The sequence below is a fragment of the Guillardia theta genome (assembly GCF_000315625.1).
Source record: "Guillardia theta CCMP2712 unplaced genomic scaffold GUITHscaffold_47, whole genome shotgun sequence".
Lineage (NCBI taxonomy): Eukaryota > Cryptophyceae > Pyrenomonadales > Geminigeraceae > Guillardia > Guillardia theta.
This window is the reverse complement of record NW_005434627.1, coordinates 445,328-468,064: the sequence shown is the minus strand read 5'-3', so window position 1 is coordinate 468,064 and position 22,737 is coordinate 445,328. Positions and strand designations below refer to the sequence as shown.

Below are 22,737 nucleotides of genomic sequence, written 5' to 3'. Positions count from 1 at the left end.
GAAGGAGAGAGATAGAAGAGGAGACGAGGCGGGAGATGGATCATGAGGAGATGACCTTGAGGATGGCTCGCAGTGACAGAGAGGAGGCAGGAAGAGGTGTGCTGACTGCCGTGTAGGTCTGTTGTAGGAGAGGACAAGGTGTAACAGGAGAGCTCAGGAGAGGAGATTCTGAGCGATGGCGCGACATGACCTGAGAGAGGAGTAGAATTCGATGGTGAAGCGAGAAGGAGGTGTATGAATGGTTGAAGATCTCCTGAGGAAGGCCACCATGAAATGCGTCAATGCCATCCCAGCAATGGTCGTCCTCCTGCTTGCATTCCCCGGACCCACTGGCACCATGAGGGTTGGGAACGCAACATTGACATGCGATGGAATGCACAAGCTGTTCAGGTCGAACCAAGAGTCTGTTGAGAGGTGAATCTGCTTCCACCTGCTCCTCCTGCTGGCTGACCTACATCTTCCACCTGCTCCTCCTGTTGGCTGACCTACATCCCTGCCCAGCCTACGTCTGAGTCTATCCATAGACGATTGCAGATCGGAGCAAGTACAGATAGCCATCGCCATCCCTCCACCTGATGTTGCTCATGATCTATCTCCCTTAGCTTACGAGTATGGCCAGCCTTGCACTACCACCTCCAATCCTTCTTTGCACTACCTCCTCCTCCAATCCCTTCTTCTTCCTTCACCCTCTTTTCTCAACCGTTTCCATTCCCTCAGGGCTAGTCCGTTCCTGATATCCCCTTGCTTGCTCTCATTTCGCTTTCCCTTGGCGCAAATTATCAGTTATCATTCCCTTGGCTTGCTTGATGCCTTGAGCTGCCTCCTCCTCGCCATGGCCACTTCCTTCCTCCTCGCCATGGCCACTTCACCGCATTGCTGATGTGCTAACGGCAGCGAAAACGACGCGGTGAAAGTCGAGCTGGCGGTAGACTGTCGGGACAGACTCTTTCATCTGGATCGCCTTCCTTCCTGGGTGATCGGCCTACCTGTGCTCCTAGAGGCTACGGATGGTGAGGAACACGATATGATGTCTATTTCTCTGTGTTGAGCTTGTGTTTGGAGCAGGATACCACGAGGTCGTCATGAGACTCCCGGCGCCCTCGCTGTCTGTCGACGACAAATGTCGTAGCTGATGTCTCGACCGTCTTTCTTCTCACTCGCCTCCTCGTCAGGTCTGGTTGTCAGGAGTCCGCAGAGCTCGCAGGTTGTCGAGGCAGCGGGAGACTTGAACGTTGAGTTTGACTCGACGTTGACGCTGGATGTTGTCGGCATGTACTCCTGCCTCGGGGTAGCCTCCTGACTTGCTCCTCTCTCCGACGGCTCACGGCCCACCAGGAGGAGGAGCCGTGTATGTTGGTGGTGGAGGTGGACGAGGAAGTGGTCTGGACAGGGTGAGCTGGGCTCTGGCAGTTTGCGCGAGCGAGTTAACGCGAATGCTTCAGCACCTGCTCGTCCTCTTGTACAGCGAAGAGCTACTGGCTGCATGGCCAGCTGCCGGTCTGCAGCACAACTTGCTCGTCTCCTCCTCCCCTCCCTCTCCTCCGTAGGAGCCTTCTCCTGTTCCCCTGCCTGTGCTCACGACGTGCACTGTAGGGGGAGGGGAGCATGCACTGAAGCTCTCAGTCAAGAATGCTGCCGGGACTGAACTCTGCAGAGCAGCACGGTAACGATGAAGAGAGAGAGACGAGCTGGGGCAAAGTGAGGGAAGAGGATGGTGAAGATTTGAGGCGTGCGGAGTTTGGCAAGAGGTGTTCACTGAAGATTACGATGAGTGATGATAATGTAAGGTAGAACAATGATAATGAAGGATAGTAGTCGTGATAGAAGTATTCGCTCCCTGCAACACGTATCATCAGATGAATGTGCTGCTGACAGATTGGCAGGACCAAGTTCTTTGTGGCGAGTGAGCACCAGCACCAGCACCAGCACCAGCACCAGCACCAGCACCAGCACCAGCACCAGCACCAAGTTACTCTCAACTTGACGGATCAGATTCTGAGGCAGCAGCGGCGAAAGGAGGAGCACCTGGAGACCTTCGGGACTCGAGGCAGGAGAATGTTGACCCGCACTTTGCAGATTGGAGGAGCAGGAGCAGGAGCAGGAGCAGGAGCAGGAGCAGGAGCAGGAGCAGCAGGAGCAGGAGCAGGAGCAGGAGCAGGAGCAGCAGGAGCAGCAGGAGCAGGAGTAGGAGCAGCAGCAGGAGCAGCAGGAGCAGGAGTAGGAGCAGCAGCAGGAGCAGCAGGAGCAGCAGGAGCAGGGGAGGTCCCTCTGGTGTTCTTCGACGGGATGAGCGCTGAGCTCATGGGTCACGACTTCTTCTTCTTCACCTGCGACAACAACGGGTGGGAGGGGAGCATTACCCAGCTCTCAGCCCAGCTGCTGTCCAGCTGGCAGGGCAGGGGAGGGGTGGTGCTGGATGTGGGCGCTAACTCGGGGTTCTACTCCGTGCTGGGGGGTGTGCTGGGGTTCAGGACGTTCTCCTTCGAGGTGCAGCTAGAGTGTCTGGAGCTGGTGGAGGAGGCGACGAGGGCTAACGACGTGCGGGACCTGGTAGAGCCCCTGCTGCTGGGGCTGGCGGAGGGGACAAGGTGGGTAAGATCGACGATGGGTAGGTGCGACGGGAGCAACTTTGTGGTGGAGGAGAGGAAGGAAGGGAGGGAGGAGGGGGAGGAGGGAGAGGAGGGGGACGGGGAAGGAGGTGGGAGCGTTCTGGCCGTCTCCTTCGACGAGTTTGCGCGGTCGTTCCCCGGGTTCCCCGTTGATGAGGAGGTGGTGCTTGTCAAGATCGACGTGGAGGGGGCGGAGGCGCTGGTGCTGCGGGGGATGAGGGAGTGGATGGGTAGGAGGATGATCAGGAACCTGATCGTGGAGACAACTCCAGCTGACTGGAAGCGGTACGTGGAGCTGGCGACCTTCGAGGAGCAGCTGGGATCCCTGCTAGACATGCAGCAATCGTACGGCTTCCTGTGCCTTACCCTCTTCATCGCCGAGGGCCCCAGGAGGCTCTGGGACGGAGCCCTCCCCTTCGTCGTTCAGGTCGACAGGCAGTGGGTGCAGGAGCGGCTACCTCAGGGGGTCGAGCAGCCCTGCGAGGGGGACGAGAGGAACGGAGCAAGCTTCTTCCTGGTGCTCGACCTGGAGCGATTCATTCGGGAGTACTGCCTCAAGTCGGAGGGGGAGGCCCCAAGAGGAGGAGGAGGGTGCGGCAACCTCTGGTTCCACCTGCCGCAGGGCCCGCAAACTACTCCGTCTGCATGAGGAGGCCGACCCCAGCTAGCACCCACTTGTAAGAGTAGACGCCGTAAAGGCCCTTGACCTGCGGCGAGTCTCAGCACACCGTCCATCCCCTCCCTTCCTCTACCCAGTCTCCTCCTCCTCCCCCTCTTCCTCCTCCTCCTCTATCCAGTCTCCTCCTTGTCCTCGTCCTTGTCCTTGTCCTTGTCCTCATCCTCGTCCTCCTCGTCCTCCTTTTTAGCGTCCATCTATATCTTCCTGTCCTTCCCCCGGCTCTCTCCCTTCCCATTCTGATCGATGTCATCCTCATCCTTCTGCTCTGCTCTCCAGCCCCTCCGCCCCTCCTTGCCCTCTTCCTCTCGCTGCTCTTTCTCCCTCTCTCCCTCCATCTCTCCCCATCCTCCTCCTGCTCACCGTGGGCTCAGAGGTCTTCAGCACAGCAAAGAAGACAAAGGAGCCGGGAGGGTTGCCTCCTCCTCGCTGGGAGACGTAGTAGCAGGGAGTGTCATGGTAGCCCTCGACCTTGATCTCCGTCCTTGGGATGGCGAGCAGGTGAATGACAGGCATCTGCGGAGTCAGGTCGCGCAGGTGGGAGTCCCGGATTTCTCCCTCATCCCTGTCCCATCGCGCTCCTTCCATGTACATCCCTGGAAGATGCAGGTCAGATGGAGGAGGAAGAGGAGGGGATGGGGAGATGGTAGCGAAGAGAGGGCAGAGAGGGGAGGGATGTAGAGGGAGGGAGATGGTTGTGGCTCGGAAAACAGAGGAGGATGAGAAGAAAGGAGGGGAGAGGAGGAGGAGAGGAGGAGAGAAGGGCGTCATGATGTCAGGGAGGACAAGAGTGCAAGATAGCAAGGTAGGTGAGCAGGGATGTTCACCGTGCACGTAGGCTCCTTCCTCCGGCTGGCTCTCCGCCTCGTCCCAGTCGAGCTTGGTGGGGTCAGTGAAGGTGACGACATCATCGAGCGGCCATCCCCTCCTCCTCGCTGTCGTCTGCATCACGGCAGTGATGAACGCCATGGGATTGAAGCAGCCGGAGAGCCACAGGGAGGCCGGCATGACAAGGGAGGCCCCCCAGGCCTGCAGCTGAGCGACTCTGGCGTTGACGTCGGCGAACCACACGTCAAGGCTCTTGAGCGTTCGCCATGCCATGCCCTCCCATGTCGGGGGGATCTTCTGGATGACCATCAGGTTCATCATCGTTTCCATCTTCTCCGAGATGTTGAGGGCTCCGTCCAGGCCGAGCCGGAGCTCCTTCAGCGACTGGCGGATCTCGGACAGGAGGCCGTTGAACCTCTCGCTCTCCTGCACCAGCACCACGAGGTAGGGCGTCAGGTTGTCTCCGATCTTCATCTTCAGCTCCAGCATGTTGAAGTTCTCAGGTAACTTCGAGGCAAGTTGAGTAATGATTCCATCTACTATCTGCTCGCGGGACTTCCCACCACCACCTCCTCCTCCTCCGCCTCCTCCTCCGATGTTCAGGAGCTCCTCGAAGAGCTCCTTCTGCTCCGTCATGAGGAAATTGATCTCAGCGTTGGGATGCATCCCTGCGAGTTTCTTGTCAGTGAAGACAACAACATACACGTTTGATATCTTGTTGGCAACTCAGCAACAAGTACTGCTGATCTTGTTTCAACTCGGCAACAAGTACTGCTAATCTAATCTAGTTTCATCCCTCGTAACTCCTTTCATTCCTTCTCCAACAAGCGCTCCCCTCTCCCTTGACCCTCAACTCCCACCACACCTCTCTCCTCCTCTCCCTGCTGCTGCTGCTGCTGCTGCTGCTGCTGCTGCTGCTGCTGCTGCTGCTGCTGCTGCTGCTCCCCCTTCCCTCTCCTCTCTCACCATATGCATTGGGTGTCTCGGGCGGAAGCTCGTTCTCGATGTACGCCAGGTAGTCCTCCCACGTTCCGTCATGCTTGGTCTTGAACCCGGGGAACAGCTCAAATTCCGGCTGTTGGATTCCAGCAACGATGATCACATCGAGGTAAGTCACGTTCGTCCTCCTATCCCACTTGTCTGTGATATGCCCGCCGTACATAATCTCTCCGAAGATGTACCGCAAGTCTCTCAGCGGCGCCTCCTCGTTGGCTCTCGCCCCCGATCGAGCGTTGAGCTGGTTGTTGAGAACGTCAGCGCACTGGGTCAAGTCCCCAAGGGTGAAGCCATACAGATGGCCGCAGTTCCATCCCATGTTGCCGAACTTCTTCCTGCCGTTCACTTCCGCATGGAAGACGCAGAGGCCGAGCAGGAGGGTGCGGAAGTCCCTTGGGCGCTTGCAAGCGTCCAGCGTCGACTGCTCGAAGTTGGTCCAGGCGCGGAAGAGCAGCTGGCGGAGGGACTGGGCAGGCTCGTTGGAGATCTTGATGGAGTTCTGCAGGATGGCCTCGGGGATGCTCTGCTGGGAGGGCATAGGAGGAGGCTCCGAGGACAGGAAGCAGCGGAAGTCTTTGTGAGTCTCGGGGTCCTGAGAGCTCTCGAGCTTCCGCTCGAGCGTCTTGACCCACATGGACATGAGGTGGATGTTCTGCAGGAACACCCATCCTCCCTCCTTCATGCACCGCTCAAGCGCCTCCTCCGCCACGGGCTCCTGCCCCTGCCCCATGCTGATGTTGATGAACTTGCCGTTCTCGATGGTGAAACCCTTGGCCTTGAGCAGAGGGTCCAGGTCAGCCACGATGTCAGCACCGGGGAACAGGTAGAAGAACATGGCCGTCTCCGGCGCTGACTCCCTGTAGATGGAAAAGATGTCAAACGCCTCCTCGTCGATGTATCTCTTCCCCAGCGTCGGATGCTCACCGACCCACTTGCGCATCGCGCCCGTCAGGCGGTCGGGGCGCATCTGACGGAGGAGGATCAGCTTCTGAAAGTTGGTGATCTTGTCGTAGTCCCCGGGCAGAGGCTTCTCCTCCGGCCGCTCGTCCGTCACCCACGTCTGCCACTTGGTCTGCTCCGACTCCATGTCTGTGCAGAGCTTCTCGAAGCACTTGAGCTCCTGGCACGCGTGCGCTCCCGACCATGCGGCGTCGGAGAGCCATGGCTGCATCTCGGGGTGGAGAGGAGGAGGGTTGAGGCTCTTGCGGCCGAAGATGATGAAGCCGACTTCGTCGGAGTCGAGGGTCTTGTCGCGGACCAGCACCTTGAACGCGATGGAGGTTGTGAACAGCAACTTGTGCTTGTCAAACAATCCTCGGCGGCAGAAGTTGAATACCTGGTAAGTGATCGAACTCACGAGGTCCTTGAGACGGGCAGGCAGGTCCAGCTCCTTCTGCGTCGAGGGCTTCCCAGGTCCCTTGTCATCGTCCGTTCCTATGAGACCCTTGGCACCTGCTCTCAGCAGCAGCTGCATGGTGCGGAACTTCTGGAAGGCGTTCTTGCCCTGGCAGAGCTCGAGCTGCTTCGGAACGTGGATGGGAGCTCCGACGTACCTCCTGCCCGCCCAGTCGATGGCGCGGAGGAAGACGGAGGTGAAGGCCGAGAGCGAGTAGTGGTAGAAGGAGTGGACCTTGAACAGCTCTCCCAGCGCGAAGAAGAGGAGGGCTCCCCTGTTGGCTACCCCGCGGTACTCCTCCCTTGCCTCGTTAATCTTGACCTCGGTCTCCTGCGCTATGATCACCTTCTCGTTAATGTCTGTGCTGAGCCTCTTGGCATCCTCTAGCGACTCGATGAGCTCGATGTTCTCAGTAATGTCTCCCTCCGCCTCTGCCAGCTGCTTCAGCAGCCCGTCCTCAAGCTCCTTGAGCTTGATCTTGAACTCGTTCTGCTGCTGGATCAGAAAGCTCTTCTCCTCCTCCAGGTCCGGCCTCTCCTTGGACACGACCTTGGCGAGCAGCTGGTCCTCCAGTCCGTCCTCCGTCACCATGAAGTTGATGAGCGTGCACTCTGCCTGGACCTCGGGAGGGTAGTGAGGGTTGGCGAGCTTCGTGTGCAGGTAGAGCTTGAACTTGGGATGGTACTCTACCTCCTTGTCCCCGACCTTGACGAAGAAGTTCCTTCCTTTCTTGATCTTCTGCCTTCCAATGATGGGAGCCAGCACGGCGTCCAGCGACTCCTGGAGGTTTTCGATCATGACGCTCCAGCCCTGCTCCAGCGCCTGCTCCATCACGTTGAGCAGCTTCTTGTTGTTGAGCCTGGTGAGCTGCAGGTTGTTCTGACTTTCTTTCTCCTTGACCCACACGATCCCCTGCAGCTGCGGGTCGATCATCAGGGGCCAGCGCTCGGAGATGGAAGAAATCACGCCGTTCTCTAGGCTGACTCGGTCGGCCGGCAGCCCCTGCGAGTTCCACTCGGCCACGACCGCCGGGTCGGCGAGGAGCTTGAGGGGGTCAGCGTTGTCGGACATGGGGATGGCGTTCTTGGTCATGAAGGGTATCATGGTCTGGTTGATCAGAAGGTCACGGAACGTCTTGTTGAAGCATCCGACGTAGCTCACGAACGAGGCAGCGAGCAGAACGTCTCCTGGGAGGTACACGGAGTCTGACTTCATCTTTGCTACGTTCACCTTCCACCTCTCCTGCTCGGACCCCAGCGCCGCCATGAGCCGCTGGGCGAGACCGAGCTTGTTGGTCAGCCGCTCGCCCTCCGCCACCACTCGGTTCTTCTCTGCCACCACCTTGTCAAACTCGGCGACGAGGATCGCGAGCTTCTCCTCCAGGTCCTTCACGTACGCCTGCACCTCCGCCAGTTTCGTGTTGGCAGCCGCCAGCTCGTCCTGAGCTGTCTTGAGCGCCAGGCGCTTCGGCTCGACGGTGACGACGATGTCGTAGTACATGACGATGTTGAGAAGAAACTCACAGAGCCCAGCAGCAGCGTTGGACTTCTTGCGCATGATGTCAACATTCTTCACGTGCTCAAGATCCAGGTACGGCCTTGCTCCCTCCACATTCTTGGCAGGCATCTGACTGCTGTCAATGATCGTCTTGATGCCCTTGAGCTCGTCGATGAACTTGTTGACATCCTTCATCATGTTCTTCGCCGCGTTCCAGTCTCGATTCTTCGCCGGCTCCCCCCTCATCGCCAGCACCGCTGCAGTCACGTCGTCCACTCCCTGCGGCGGCTTCCCAAGAGACTTGAGCTCTCCAAGATCCTTCTTGTTCAGCGTGTCCAGCGCTGCCTCCGCCTTCTCTACCGCAGGAATGGCGGCCGCCAGGTCGCGCTCGCAGTCAACCTGCATGATACCGGCCTTCTCTGCAATGACAGCGCACTTGGCAGCCTCGTCGTTGGCGGCAGAAGCGGCTTCCTCCACCTTTGACTTCTCCCCTCCCACCTTTTCCGCAATCTCATCCGCGTTCGCCTTCGCCGCTTCCACCTCCACTGACTTGACCTTGATCTCTTCCTCTAAGATCGCCACGTCCTTGGACGTTTTCTCTAGCTTGTCGAGCCCGTTGCTCAGCCTGTCGATGTTGGCCTGCAGCGTGTTGCGCTCCTTGGCGAGCATGTTGCGGTAGAGGTAGATGAGTTCTAAGAAGCTCTTGGGGGTCGTGTAGTTGTACCTCCGCTCCTTGTGCAGGTAGTCTTCGCTGGCCTCGTTGACCCGCCCGAAGGAGAAGGGCATAAACTTTATGATCCCCTCCCTCGCCTCTGCCTCTCCCAGCTCGATCTCTCCGAGGAAGCGCTTCGCCACGTCGTAGAGAGCGTTCTCTGTGGACAGCATGAGGGTCATGAAGGAGGGAGGAGGGAGGAGGGAGGAGGGAGGACGAGCAAACGAAAGGAAGATGCACTCCAAGAGGAGGACGAAAATGAGGAGGATGAGAAAGTGGAGGAGCAGGGAGGAGGGAGGAGGGAAGAGGGAAGAAGGAAGAGGGAGGAGGGAGGAGGAGGAGGAGGAGGAAGAAGGCAGGAAGAGCCTCAGCAGCACCTGGCCATGGCTGGAACCAGTCGATGACGGTGCAGTTAATGAGGGACGGGAATCTTGAAGCCCTCCTGCGGAAATTTTCTCCTACGGGGGAGAAGCAGAGGCAGACGTGAAGGTTGCGCTTGACTTTGGAGATGAAGAAATCATACATCTGCACTCACTGTCAGAGGATGCTGAAGGGAAGAGAAGGGGAAGAAATGGAGAGGAGGAGGAAAAGGAGGAGGAGGAGGAGGAGGAGGAGAGAAGTACAGAGAAGATGGCAAGTGAAGATAAAACGTGAATGAGGACGGAAAGAAAGAAACGAAAGGAGGAGGAGGAGGAGGAGGAGGAGGAGGAGGAGGAGGAGGTGGTGGTGGTGGTGGTGGTGGTGATGGAGGAGGAGAAGTGCTAAGGAAGAGGAAGTCACCGCATCCTTGGTATCAGCGATGCCCTCTCCTTTCCCTTCGTTCCTGACAGAGCCGTAGATGCTGTCGATCTCGTCGGAGGCAAAGAGGTTGGGGATCTTGCCGGAGGAAAGAAGCTCGTTCATGTACACGAGGAATTTCTCGTCGGCGATCTGGCTGTCAGTGAAGAGGAAAACAATGGACTCGTTTTTGAGCCCTGACTTCATGTACATCTGTTTGATATCTTCCTTCAAGTCTGACATGGAGTATGTCCCGCTCAACACGATCTGCGAGACGCTGCAGTTGCAGATGAAAGATGACAGCCTGGTCAAGCTTTGCTTTCCACTGCCTCCGACACCGACCAGCAGGGCATGCCCGTTCTGGATGATGCGGCAGATACGGCAGATGTGCCGCATGGCATCGTCGAAGAGCACAAGGTTCATGGCTGCGTTCGTCTCGTTGTAGCTGAGAGAAAATTAGAACAGGAGGAGGAGGAGAAGGAGGAGGAGAAGGAGGAGGAGGAGGAGGAGGAGGCTGAAGGAGGAGGGGAGGAGGAGACAAAAGGTTGAGAGAGATAGGACAGGAAAGAAGGTTTGAGACCAAGAGGGGAAGTTGGAATAGAAGAAAGGAGTTGATGAGAGGACGAGGAGAAGGTGAGGGGGTAGTCTGTTTGCTTACCTGTTGAGAGCATCTCCTAGGATCTTTGAGAGCTTCTCCATCGTCTCAACTCGGTTATAGCTCTTCTCGTCCAAGTCTGGAAGCAAGAGGAAGAACGAGGAGAGGAGAGGACAGGACAGGACAGGAGAGGAGAGGAGAGGAGAGGAGAGGAGAGGAGAGGAGAGGAGAGGAGAGGAGACGCATGCTATCAGCATCTCATGACAAAACTTTCCCTCATCTCTCACCTTTCCAGCAGTTGCAGAAGATATGAGGGTTAGGGAACACCTGGCCCTGGTCGAAGTCCTTGAAGAACTTCTTGCCAGTGTCTTTGCTGATCTTCTGATAGGCCTCAAGGTCCTTGATCGACACCAGCCTGTCTCCGTACACCCTCTCTGCCTCATGAAGGAACAAAGATGCGAACTTGGCCGGCTCTGTGAAGAACGTCGACTCGCTCATCAGGATGCCCTTGAACACGTTGGCAAGATGGCGGATCGAGAACTCGTAGTGGAAGTTGTTGGCTGTCTTCCTGAACTGAGAGCTGACCTTAGTATGTAGCTCCAGCGCCGCCTGAATGATCTTGTTCTGGAACACTGTATCGGCGATCTTGGGGTCAAACTCCTTGACGTGACCGTTGAGGAACGTGCTGAAGATAGTCATAAGGGCCTCCTGGCCGGGGAACCCGATGGCAAAAACCATGAAGTGACGCTGCAGACGAGGGTTGATGACAAACGAGCCGCAGGTCGGGTTCATGGCGCAGAGGAACTGGCAGTTGTTGATGACTTTGATCTGCAGCTTTGTCAGGTCGTACCAGTGCTGGTAGTCCATGTACTGCCTCAGCAGACTGATCGCTGTCGAGGTCTCGTAGGGGTCGAGCTGGGGCATGTTGAGGTCATCCACGAAGTAGACGAGCTTGGAAGAGCCCGGGGGCCCGTAGTTTTTCCCGGCCTTCTTCTCCAGCTGCCCCTCCATCACTGAGAGGAACGCGGCTGACTCGGTGTAGTAGTTGAAGTTGATGGTCAGGGAAAGGTATTCCTCCGGCAGCGTGCGGAGCTTTCCGTTGATCAACGCGGTCTTCCCTGCTCCTGCCAGCCCCACCAGCAGCGCTGGTTTGCGGAGCTCGACGAGGAGGTCGAGGTAGAAGGTGATACTGGTCGTCTCGCCCGTGGGGACGGTGACTGAGTCCATGGAGGTGGTGGAGGAGTAGGAGATCTCGGGGACAACGTTGGCCCAGCTGACGAACTTTTGCGTCTGCTTGTCGACGAAGAAGTCGAAGACTGTTCCCTTCATCGGCATCTTGATCGATGTCCACTTGCCTTTCCACCATGCGGAGAAGCTCTTTCCTGGGAAGAAGTCAGGAGGAGAGGGAAAGGAGGAGGCGATCAAAGAGGAGAGGCAAGAAGGGGGGGGAGGAGAGGCGAACGAGGAAATTAGGGTCGAGAAGAGAAAGGCAGATAGAGAAGAGGGGAGAGACGGAGGGGGAGGAGAGGGGAGGGAGGGAGAGCGAGAGCTAGAGGGAGGAGGAAGAAGGGAGGACAAGAAGGAGGAAGAGATATGGAAGAGGTCTGCGCTTACTATAGTCGTTTCCATCTGTTATTGAGTAGCCCGAGCCGAACGCCCATATGCACGCGAAGACGAAGTAAGTCTCAAGGGTGAGCTGCTCTTTGGGATCGTTCTTGGGGCAGTTCTCAGGGGTGTAGAGCCCTTGCAGGACGTTGCAGAGAGACTGGACGAGGTTGAAATCAAGGATAGGAGCCATGTGTTTGAACTCCATCTTCATGGCCAGCAGCGACTCGCCGACGTACTTCTCGAATAGGGAGAGGAGGAACTCTTTCCTCTCTGCCGTGAAGAGTCAGGATGAGGGAGAAGCGAAGGGGCGAGAGAGAAAGAGAGCAAACGACACTGACAGAGAACCAAATATGACGACAGAGCTGGCAGGTCACGAAGGCATTCTTACACGAGCAGATTTGTGACAGAACAAGATCGAGCATGCCATACTAGTTCATAACACTAGATCATACACAGCAAACATCACAAACAACTCTTTCACAACACACTCAGAAGGAAATCCAACCCTCATTAACATTGCCAATTACACCACCAACAGCACCAACACCAACACCAACACCACCAACACCAACACCAACACCAACACCACCAACACCAACACCAACACCAACACCAACACCAACACCAACACCAACACCACCAACACCAACACCAACACCAACACCAACACCAACACCAACACCACTAACAACACTGACCAGGCGTGTCATCTTCTCTCCGGGCGACCCAACTCTGGATGTAACTCCACCACTGGCTCTTCTTCTCAGTGATGTAGGTGATACCGGCCCGAGAGGCAGTGGCGGGGGTAGCGTATTTGAGATCTCGGATCTCGAAGATAAGCTTCATATGCGGCTTCAGCAGGATGCGCTCGTTGGACGCGAGGGTCAGCAGCTTGTTGTCGTCCATGACCGAGTTCATACTCTCGATCCAGTTCGCGTCCAGGTCACCATCCAGGAGGATCCACTTGGAGTTTGTGTCCGGGGCGTTGGCGAGCTCGCGCATGAGGCAGGAAAAGACACCGTCCTTCCACTCCCTCGTCGCCAGGCTGACGTAGCCGTAGAAGTCGTAGGTAGTGATAGCCTTGGGGTCAAGATCCCTACACACGCACTTGTTTCCCTGCTTGATCTTGGCTCCTGACAGGATCTTCCAGCACTCGCTCTTCCCCGTCCCCGACGAGCCCATGATGAAGACGCTGTGCCGGATCGCCAGCAGCTCGTCGAGCTGTACCACCTTGAGCTGGAAGTCGTCGTCCGGCTGGAGCCCAGCTTCGGTGATGACCTCTGCTATGACTTTCTCGTTGTCCCAGTTCCTCTGACGGGGGATGTCGATGCCGGGGAAAAGATCTCCCAGCAGGCCCATGAAGATGATGAGATCGTCTCCTACGATCTTGGGCAGGTTGAAGTCTCTCAGGGCTCGGAACAGCAGCGCCAGCTCCGGCACCTCGGGCTCCGCTCGCTTGAAGTCTCCGGCAACTCTGAGCACGCTCTTGATAGCCCTCAGGCCCCAGTCGTAGTGCTTCGCCTTGCTCAGCAAGTCCCCGCAGAGCGTGTAGAGGTTGATGAACTTGGTCCCCAGCAGCTTCGCTTGCGTGAAACCCTCCGCCATGAGCATGTTCTCACAGATCAGCGCAAAGTCCGGCACAACGACGGTGACAGGGCGGAACAGCACCTTGAGGGACTCGGGCAGTGGAGTGCGGCCAATGTAGCCCGGGTTCATGGTGATGTACGCCCCGACCGAGCGGGTGAGACTGAGCTCAGCTCCGTCGATGACGAAGGTGGGGCGGTTTGCTTTGAGGGAGTCCAGCACGCACTTGTACTGGGTCGAGCAAACAGAAAGAACCTCCGCTATCAGCCTGTTGAACTCATCGAAGCATCCCCAGGCCCCGGACGCCCCCAGCCCCTTCCAAATGTCTCCCATTGTCCTGTAGTCCATCTCCGGCGCGCAGTTGAACACATAGATACACACAGCTGTCATGGCAGCGAGATCCTTGGTCGTCTCCGTCTTGCCCGTCCCCGCAGGTCCTGCCGGGGCGCATCCCATGCAGAGCTTGAGAGCCTGAGTGGCTGTAACGTAGATCCTGTCGGTGAGGGGGGTGATAACCAGACGAGCTCCGTTGCCGATGTACTCAAAACTGCGAAGAGAAGCGTGATGAGAAGAGAGGACGGTGAGAGGTTGTTGGTGGATGTGGAGTTGGAGGAGGAGGAGGAGGAGGAGGAGGAGGAGGTGTTGGGGATGATGATGATGATGATGATGATGATGATGATGATGATGATGATGATGATGATGATGATGATGATGATGATGATGATGATGATGATGATGATCATGTTCATGTTGTTTTTGTTGTGGTCAATGACAATGACGTTAAAATGAAGATCAGAGGGATAAGAAGACCTGTATGTGAACTCAGCGTCCACAATCATGATGAAGCAATCCTTCTCCGCTGATCGCCACTCGAAGCGGAGCTGACTTTGCCATTCGAACTGAGTCACTTCAGTCACGTTGCCCTCCACCAAGTTCGCCGCGATGTCGCGCGAGTGAGCGTCGAGGGTGATGAGGCACATGATCTTCATACGTTCGGCCTTGGTGAGGTTCGTGCGAACTGTGATAAGGAAGTCAGAAAAGCAGGATGAAGGAAAGGTTGTCGATGGTGGTTGGACGGAGCAGAGGAGAATTAGGCATGGGAAACGAGGTTGAGCGGCAGGAAACAAGCAATCAAAACAGGTATCATCTTCATCTTCATCGTCATCGTCGTCATCATCACCACTGCCACCACCGCCACCATCACAATCACCTAAGTCGATGAGCTCTGTCAGCGCATTGATCTTGAACTGGAGCATTCCTTCCATGGCCTTGGCGTTGCCATTCTTGATATCAACGAACGTCTCCTCCATCTTCTTGGTGAAGAACACAAGGCTGGTAGTCAAGATAATCTGGTTTGGTTCTTTCTTCACCCAAACTTCAGTCGGGGTAGTAGAGAAAGCTTCGATCGACTTGACGAGAATATCTCTGAGAGATGTCACGACGTTGTCAATGATAGTCTGCAGGTAGTTCTCCACCCTCCCGTCGATCTTCAGCGGCTTGGTAAGGTCGATATGCTCCACCCCGACACACGAGTCAAACCCCGTCGCGCTCGGCCGCTCGGAGCTGGTGATACCGCTCTCAAGGTTGAGAGTCTCGATAGCAGCGATGATCTTGCTCATGTGGAAGTTGACCTTGGAAGGATCGTTGCCGTTGCTGAGGATGTCCAGGAGGTCAGTCGTGGAGACGAAGTAGAAGCGAGGAAAGATCCTCCTCTTCTGCTCCAGATAGTTGGCCAGGGACTTCTCGCACATCTCCAGCTTCGACTGGGTAGACTCCAACTTGGGGTACAGCCCATCGGAGGAGCATGCCTTGACCGCGTTCTTGGTCGCGTACATGTCCTTGAGAACTTGTTTGACGTCGATGTCGATGCCGGCAAACCTCTCCGCGTCCTCCGGCAGCTCCTTCCTAACTTCTTCAGAGCCGATGAAGAGCGTCTCAAGGTACGCCCAGGTCCTCTGGATCTCAGTCATGATGGCGACGACGTCAGCGACGGAGGAAAGCTTCTTCTGCCACCCCGTGACCTGCTCCTCGAAGGTAGCGAGGTACCTGCTGCCCATCATGTTCTGAACCTGAACCTGGTGGTCTTCCAGCGTCTCAACGTCCTCCTCCGACAGTTTGATCATCTGGATATCCGTGTCCTTGTGCTGGGTGAAGAAAAACTCCAAAGTCTTCCACGTGTTCTCGATCTTCTCTAGCGCTTGCTCCATCTTCTCCTCCTTCTGTGCGCGGTTGACGATCTGAACAAGCAGATCAGTATCAGATGAGCATGGGAAGGCCAAGCAGCAGCATCGCAAGGAGGAGGGCAGGGGGAGAGAGCGGGAGGGGAGGACACGACAGGCACAAAGCAGGGGGGAAAAAGACAGCAGGCAGGGAAGCCGCCGAACTATCAGGAGGAAGCGAAGACACAAGCACGCAGACCCTTGACTGACCTCGCCCACGTCATCCTCGAACTCGTCCAAGTGTAAGTCGTTGAGAGTCCTGAGGTCAAACTCTGGGCTGGTCTCGTCGAACTGCTTGCCTGTCAGCTGGCGCAACATGTTCCAGTGCCTGGGGCGCATGGACGGATGGCGGAGGTCCGAGACAAGGGGGAGCGCTGTCAGGAAGCCCTTGACCTTTCCCTCTATCGTCGTGTACGCGTTGGTTACCTTGGCAACCTTGTCTTGAGCTCGCAGCTGCTTGAAGAATGCCTTGGTCCCATCCTCCATGACCTGACGAGGCGATAGATGAGCGAGGAGGAGGAGGAGGAGGAGAGGGTGGAAGGTGCGAGAAGAGCAGGGAGGAGGAAGAGGAAGAGGAAGAGGAAGAGAGACAGTGGGAGAGAAGAGGGAGGGAGGGAGGAAGGGATGAAGAGCTTGTAACCTCAACGTTGATGTCAGCCCAAAGGGTTTGGTTCCAAACTTCCATTTGGTTGTTGACCATTGCAATCTGAAACATCATCAGTCACAACCTCGAGGAAGGAAACAATGGAAGACATTCCAACGCAAAAACGAAAAGATTGGGACTCCAAGAACAAACAACACAATAACATCACAACAGGGGAAGACAAGAACCTCAACAACAGAAACCAAGAAAAGAAGTTCAGCAACACAAACCAATGACAGAACTCCAACAAGACAGAGAAACACTCGTCAACTCACAAGGTGCCAAAGTTGCAAGATCGTGTTGAGGTCGGCGTGCATGGCGGCCACGATGGAGTTCGCTTCGTCCGTGAGCTCTGGGAACTCGAAGACCCTTGCGAAGTGCTTCAGCCCATCGAGTTCGGCATCCAGCGATCTCAGCATCTTCTTGGTCTCGAAGACGGACAGGTAGGACTGCTCGACGCCCGTGGTGTAGGAGTTGAAGTCCCTGCAAGCTAGTCAGCTCCTCCGCTCCGGCTGCCATCCCGGTACCTCTCGCCGAAGTCCTTCTGCGTGACCTTGGTCTTTAGGGTGAACTTTTCGATCTGAGGGAAGCGAGGTAAGAGAAAGGGAGGGAGGGGAGGAGGAGAGGAGGAGAGGAGGAGAGGAGGAGAGGAGGAGAGGAGTTGGTGGGTTGACGCAAAGCTGCAACGCGGAAGGGGAAAGTAGGATCAGGAGGGAAATAGGTGAAACGAGGGGGGGAGGAAGGCGCAGTCGGGAAGGAGACAGGAGGAAGAAGCAAAGGAGACAGTTAAGGAGGAGGAGGAGGAGGAGGAGCAGGAGGAGCGGCGAGAAGGAAGAGGAGCAGGAGCAGGAGGAGCAGGAGCAGGGGAGGCAACATCAGCAGGCCTCACCTCAGCCTTGATTTTCTCTGCCTCTCTCTCTTGGACGGGCTTGATGAGCTCGAGGGCGGAGGGGATCTGCTTCTTGACATCGGCAAACCCGTCAAAGACATCTTTAATCTCCTTCTCCAGCTTCTCCGTCGGAGTTCCCTGCCGCTGCAAGTAGCCGATGGCGTCCTTGAGCACGTCGAGCTGCAGCTCGATGATCGGCTGATCGACCTTCGCCTGGTAGATGCAGCCCTTGACCTTGATCAGAATCTCGCGCTGTTTCTCCTCGCTGTCTTGCTTCGTGGGGTCAAGAGCAAGGTTCTTGGCTGAGTCTGGTGGAGATGTCAACGAGAGGAGATGAGAGGAAAGGCGAGAAGAGGAGAGGAGAGGAGGGGAGGGAAGGGGTGGAGGGGAGGGGAGGGGAGGGGAAGGGAGAGGAAGGGAGGGGAGGGGAGGGGAAGGGAGAGGAGAGGAGAGGAGAGGAAGGGTTCGGGGGAGGGAGAGTGAGAAAAGAAATACAGCCAGGAAGGACGGCAAGCAGGAAGGGGAGTGAAACAATTGACGAGGGACGGAGGGACAGAGGGACGGTCATAGTATCCTACCGGAGTTGAAGGACGCAAGGGCGGCCAACTCCTTGGAGATTCGTTTCATCATGTCAGGAACGAGCGCATGCTGATCTGCGATCTTGCCGAACTCCAGGATCCTGACGTCATCGAGTTTTGACTTGACGTCCTCGGACTTGGCCGACACCGTCAGCAGTCTCTTGCCGATCAAGCACGACAGCGCAAACTCGTTCTTCTGCCATGCATTGTCTGAACGGTACACAATGCTCCACTCGCCAGTGGACGGGTCGAGGCTGTAGAGGTCGTCGAGCAGCTTGCCCTCCATGTCCCTTCCTCCCTGCACCAACACCTTCCCCTCCACCGTGGAGATGTTGAAGTCTCGACGAGGGCAAGGGACCGTTCCCGTGACTTTAAGCCGCTTCCATCGGATCGCGTCCCCTTTGGCCAGCGTCTTGCCCTCCATCTGGAACTCCCCGACGGCCGTGACGTTGGTCAGGTGCCGCTCGTTGCCGATCTCTGCCTCTCCTCCGAACGCGTAGATCACTCCTTCCACTGCTGCGATGCCGTGCTTCCTCCTCCGGCCTTGGGAGACGGTCAGGAGTCGAGAGTGGAAGGGGTGGAGAGAAGGATGAAGGGAAAGAGAGAAGAGAAAGAGAGAAGGGAGAGGAGGGAGAGGAGGGAGGGAGAGGAGGGACAGGAGGGTGAGGGACAGGAGGGAGGAGAGCATGTAAACTAGTTCACCTGGAATCTCCTTGAGCTTGGGAATCTTTTCTCTCCCTCATCCTCTTCCTCCTTATGCTCCTGATGGTGGGAACTTGCGTGCTCTCCCTCCTCCTCTCCTTCCCCTCCTTCCCCTCCTTCCCCTCCTTCCCCTCCTCCCTCCTCTGTAGGGGCTGCAGGTTTGTGCTCCTCCTTGGGCTCCTGTTTGTGGGCCTGTTCCTCCTCCTCCTCGTCCACCTCCTCTACCACTTGCTTCCCGACGTCGAGGAGATCTAACTTTGCGATGTTCTGCGCAGCCAGCACGCAGAGATCGTCGCGCGAAAGGTCGTCGCTCCCGATACCTCCGAAGATAACTACCTTCTTGCCGACTGCCAACCAACGTCAGCCCTCCTCCCTCCATCCATCCATCCATCCATTCCTCCATCCTCCCTCTCCCTTTCCCTCCTCCTCTGCCTCTTCCCCTCCTCATACCCTCCTCTTCTCTCTCTCTCCCTTTCCTCTTTTCCTCCTTCCCTCCGTCTACTTCTCTCCCTTACTTCCTCCCTCCCTCCTTCTCCCTCTCCTCCCTCCTCCCTCCTCCGCTCTTACCTGGGATCAAACAAGCAGCATGCATCGCCCTCGGCGCGTTCTTGTCTCCATGGACATCGCCTGCAGCCTGCCACTTCCACTTCCCCTTCTCACACACAAGGACGTGAATGTCATTGAGCAGCTTTTCATCCTCCCCCTTCCCTCCTATCACGATCGCCTTCTCGTTATCTAGCGCGCAGAAGGAGTGCAGCGAGCGACTCGGAGGGCTGTGTCCTTCTACCTCGGGCCTCTCCCACGACAGGCTGTCCGGGTCGAAGCATACCACCTCGTCTGACTTCCCACCATACAGCACCATCTTCTTCACCATGGCTACCGCCTGCACCCCGGACACGACGCGCGGCGGCTCGTTCTGGTACTTGACCTTGGTCCAAGGGTCCTCGAACGAGGCTGTCCAGGGGGAGCCGCGGATGAAGATAACTTCGTCCCCCTGTACGAGAGGGTCGCAGTATCCTACCTCGATCACGTACTGCCCGGGATGAATAGGAACGTAGATCTGGGAGGAGAGGAGGTGAGTAGAGCGGGCAGCGAAAACCACCACCACCACCACCACCATTTTCTCCTCCTCTTCTTCCTCCTCCTCACCATATCGTACGTGCCGTCCTTGCAGTCAACCACGTGACACGGGATGTTCTCTCCGGTATCCTTGAAGACAACCTGCACCCAGTTGTTATTTCCCTTCTCTCCCTCATGCTCCTGCTCCTGTTCCTCCTCCCAAACCATGAGTCCACCTGGCTGCTCACCTTGGGCCGCCAGCACGACGCCTCTCCTCCCGAGCTTCGGTTGCGACCTGTCTGGTCCTTTGCTTGCACCTTAAACACTGCAGGGAATCCCCACCCGGCGTTTTCCGAGTCGAACAGCCCGGGGCCAAACGCGATGCACTTGTTGGGTCTGGTGTTGACAAAGAAGGTCCACTTGACCACGTTCACTGTGAAGCCTTCCCCTCTCAGGTTTGCTCTGACCATAACCTCGCCTGCAAGCTCAAGTTTGAGGACAGAAGGAGGAGGGAGGGACAAGGAGCACAAGGAGGGTGAGGAGAGAGAGAAATGGGATAGGAGGGGGCGAGGAGCAAGGAGCAAGGAGCAAGGAGCAAGGAGCAAGGAGCAAGGAGCAAGGAGCAAGGAGCAAGGAGCAAGGAGCAAGGAGCAAGGAGCAAGGAGCAAGGAGCAAGGAGCAAGGAGCAAGGAGCAAGGAGCAAGGAGCAAGGAGCAAGGAGCAAGGAGCAAGGAGCAAGGAGCAAGGAGCAAGGAGCAAGGAGGACATGTAAACCTGCTGAGTACTTGGTCCAATCGGGGCTCTCGCAAATGATCTGTAGAGGTGGTCAGGTGGCTGTCCCAGCGCGTATTCCCTCAACCTCAGTAGTGCTGATGACTTTACCATCAACCACCTCGGTGTTCTTGCCGTCGGTGAACTGGATCTTGACTGCAGCTACACGTGAGTACCGAGGAGGGTGAGAGGGAGACAGAGGACCTGGAGCAGAAGGAGTGAAATCCTCTCCGACGATCTTGATGGGCGTGTGTCCGGTCAGAGGGCCTTCGCTGGGGATGAGGGAGTAGATCGCGTATGGAGGCCCGACGATGGAGGATACGTCAAGGTAGAACATGTCAGAGCAGAAACGATCCGCCCACCCTCCATGCATCAGAATCCTCCCGGTCTTGCGATCGAAGCAGTACGCAACGTCCTCTCGGGGCGTCGGGAAGTTGCCCTCCACGAAGCTGGCCCCGTGCTCGTCCGACGCCATCCACTCCATGCGGCCGCAGTCAAGGCAGTTCACGTTGTTGACGTACTTCCAGTCAGTTCGCGCGTCCTTGTTTCCAACCTTGACAGAAACATGTCAACTTTCCTTGCAGCACAACCAGAGAAGCAGTACCTGCCCGCCGAAGACAAACACCTTGTAGTGCGGAACAGATTGGATGGCCAGGGAGGCGTGATTTGCAAGCCGGTTGGGAATTGTCGGGTTGGGAAGGTCCGAAACCGTCGTCCACTCCATTTGTTCCAAATTCTGTGCGAAACTTAAGTGTCAATTCGAACAAAAGCGGGGCAGAGGATACGGACGACACGGTTGTGTGGGCTCTTACCAGGAAGTGGATGTCATCGAAGAAGGTGGAGTAGTCTCTCCCTCCCATCACCATGAGCATCTTTGGCCCTGAGCTTGCCGGCACAGCCATGACAGACGCCGTATGATTCCCACGTGGAGCAGGAGGGTTTCCGCCAATTTGAACCTGTACCCACTCCAACGCCCCATCCTCGCCGCCCTGAAGGTTCAGGAGATGCACATCGTTGAAGTACGTGCGCCGTTGGCCGTGTCCTCCGTATCCTCCGAACACCACCAGGTGCTCCTTCCACAAGTTTGCTGAGTGGTGAGCCCTTGGGCTAGGCCTTTGGCCGGCTGTGGGTTGCAGGGTCCAAACAGGACTATCGCCGCTGATGTCGAGCTTCCAGCAGTCATCGAACCTCTTGCTGTTGGACCCTATCCCCCCGAAGACGAGCATGCAGGAATCGCCGATGCAGGTCGCCGTATGCCTCCACCTCCCCTCCGGAGCCTTCCCCTCGCATTGAAGGAATGTGCATGGAATGTCGTTGGCCGACGCGTCGATCGCAAACGTCTCATTGTAGATCGTAACGTTGTCGTTGTCTTCTCCCATCCCTCCGAAGAGGATGCACAGCTTGCCGACATTGGTCAAGGTATGACCGCTCCGGGTAGGAGGAGGAGAAGGGGCGCTGGGGGGGTTTCCCCACTGCGCTATCCCAATGGGCGGCATCGCGTTCTCAACGACCACAGATGGTCGGCTGAGATCGGATGGCTCTACTTACTTCACTGCTTTTTCACGTAACTTTCTACAGCTCCTCCTTCTCCAGATTCGAGTTGTAAATTAATCAGGCTCCTTTCACCTGCAGGGGCAAAGTCAGGAGCTGTTTGAAAACATAGCATCCGTCGATAAGAGCTCCGAATCATACGCGGCTCCAGAATGCCAGCTCTACAGCCTTCGATGGACCATCTCACTTGACGTTGCTTGCATGCCATTCCCTCTCTCTCATACCTGACTTCGAAGTCCCCTACACTCATGCTCTACGTCACCTTTCCAACGCTCTCGCTCCCTCCTGCTTCAACCATCTCCTCTTCCTCACGCTGCTTGTTTCCTTTCTCCAGAATCATCTCCTCCCCATGTCTCCTCCTCATCACACGCCTTCTCCTCATCGCATGCCTCCTCCTCCAACCATGCCTCCTCCTTCCCGCCATCGATCCGCTGTCATCGTCGAACCTGTACCCCGCCCGTTCAAGAAATTTGACTACCCCCACCCCTTCTTAAATTTATGACCCTTGACTTCACATGATGGACTGCACGTAATCACCCGTACATAAACATCTTATCGCTTATGCACCCCACCAATACGAATACCCCACCCACTGGAATTGACCCCACTCGAAAGGCTCTCAACGCATCAACGGTTTCGACAGTCGTTGACCCTTACCAGACCCACCACCCCTATGTTTTTCACCACCCTACCCTAATTTTGACCGATATTTTGAACTTGAAAATACCGGTAATGGGATCACCCTACCCTGCATGATTCACCAGACCAAAACAGGTCTTGCTCTCTAGACGTCTGTGCTCTCTAGACGTCTATGCAGGGTAGAGTGAATCACGTCTAGACAGCATCAGCTGATGCTGGTGATGTACTCTGATTCAACGATAGAACTGGTGCTGTTGCTTTGATTACAATAGACGATTTACGAGAGACGTCTGGAGAGCAAGACCTGTTTTGGTCTGGTAAATCATGCAGGGTATTGTATACACAACACAGAGATTGTCGACGTCACGAGTAAAGCAAGGATGAAGAAGATAGAGAAGGACAAGATAG

The 22,737-nt window shown here is 56.5% G+C and overlaps 2 protein-coding genes across 2 annotated transcripts; one reads left to right on the top strand and one right to left on the bottom strand.

Annotated features, from left to right (window-relative positions):
* Positions 1 to 268: 268 nt before the first annotated feature.
* Positions 269 to 3,258, top strand: GUITHDRAFT_110753 (hypothetical protein; the record flags this gene model as incomplete). Its single annotated transcript, XM_005830262.1, has 8 exons — positions 269 to 414; positions 895 to 1,010; positions 1,066 to 1,125; positions 1,173 to 1,288; positions 1,336 to 1,391; positions 1,443 to 1,497; positions 1,548 to 1,663; positions 1,884 to 3,258. The coding sequence occupies 8 exons, from the start codon at positions 269 to 271 to the stop codon at positions 3,256 to 3,258; spliced, it is 2,040 nt and encodes a 679-aa protein (XP_005830319.1).
* GUITHDRAFT_140641 (hypothetical protein) lies at positions 3,242 to 21,635 on the bottom strand (the record flags this gene model as incomplete). Its single annotated transcript, XM_005830261.1, has 30 exons — positions 3,242 to 3,316; positions 3,649 to 3,881; positions 4,113 to 4,781; positions 5,080 to 8,874; positions 9,092 to 9,239; positions 9,495 to 9,936; positions 10,150 to 10,225; positions 10,374 to 11,468; positions 11,701 to 11,964; positions 12,224 to 12,387; positions 12,443 to 13,272; positions 13,429 to 13,825; positions 14,089 to 14,276; positions 14,649 to 15,515; positions 15,708 to 15,986; positions 16,138 to 16,203; positions 16,416 to 16,623; positions 16,668 to 16,720; positions 17,030 to 17,337; positions 17,608 to 18,150; positions 18,310 to 18,334; positions 18,526 to 18,656; positions 18,877 to 19,369; positions 19,459 to 19,530; positions 19,617 to 19,846; positions 20,143 to 20,182; positions 20,228 to 20,295; positions 20,344 to 20,692; positions 20,744 to 20,875; positions 20,952 to 21,635. The coding sequence occupies 30 exons, from the start codon at positions 21,633 to 21,635 to the stop codon at positions 3,242 to 3,244; spliced, it is 12,924 nt and encodes a 4,307-aa protein (XP_005830318.1).
* Between the last annotated feature and the right edge of the window lie 1,102 nt (positions 21,636 to 22,737).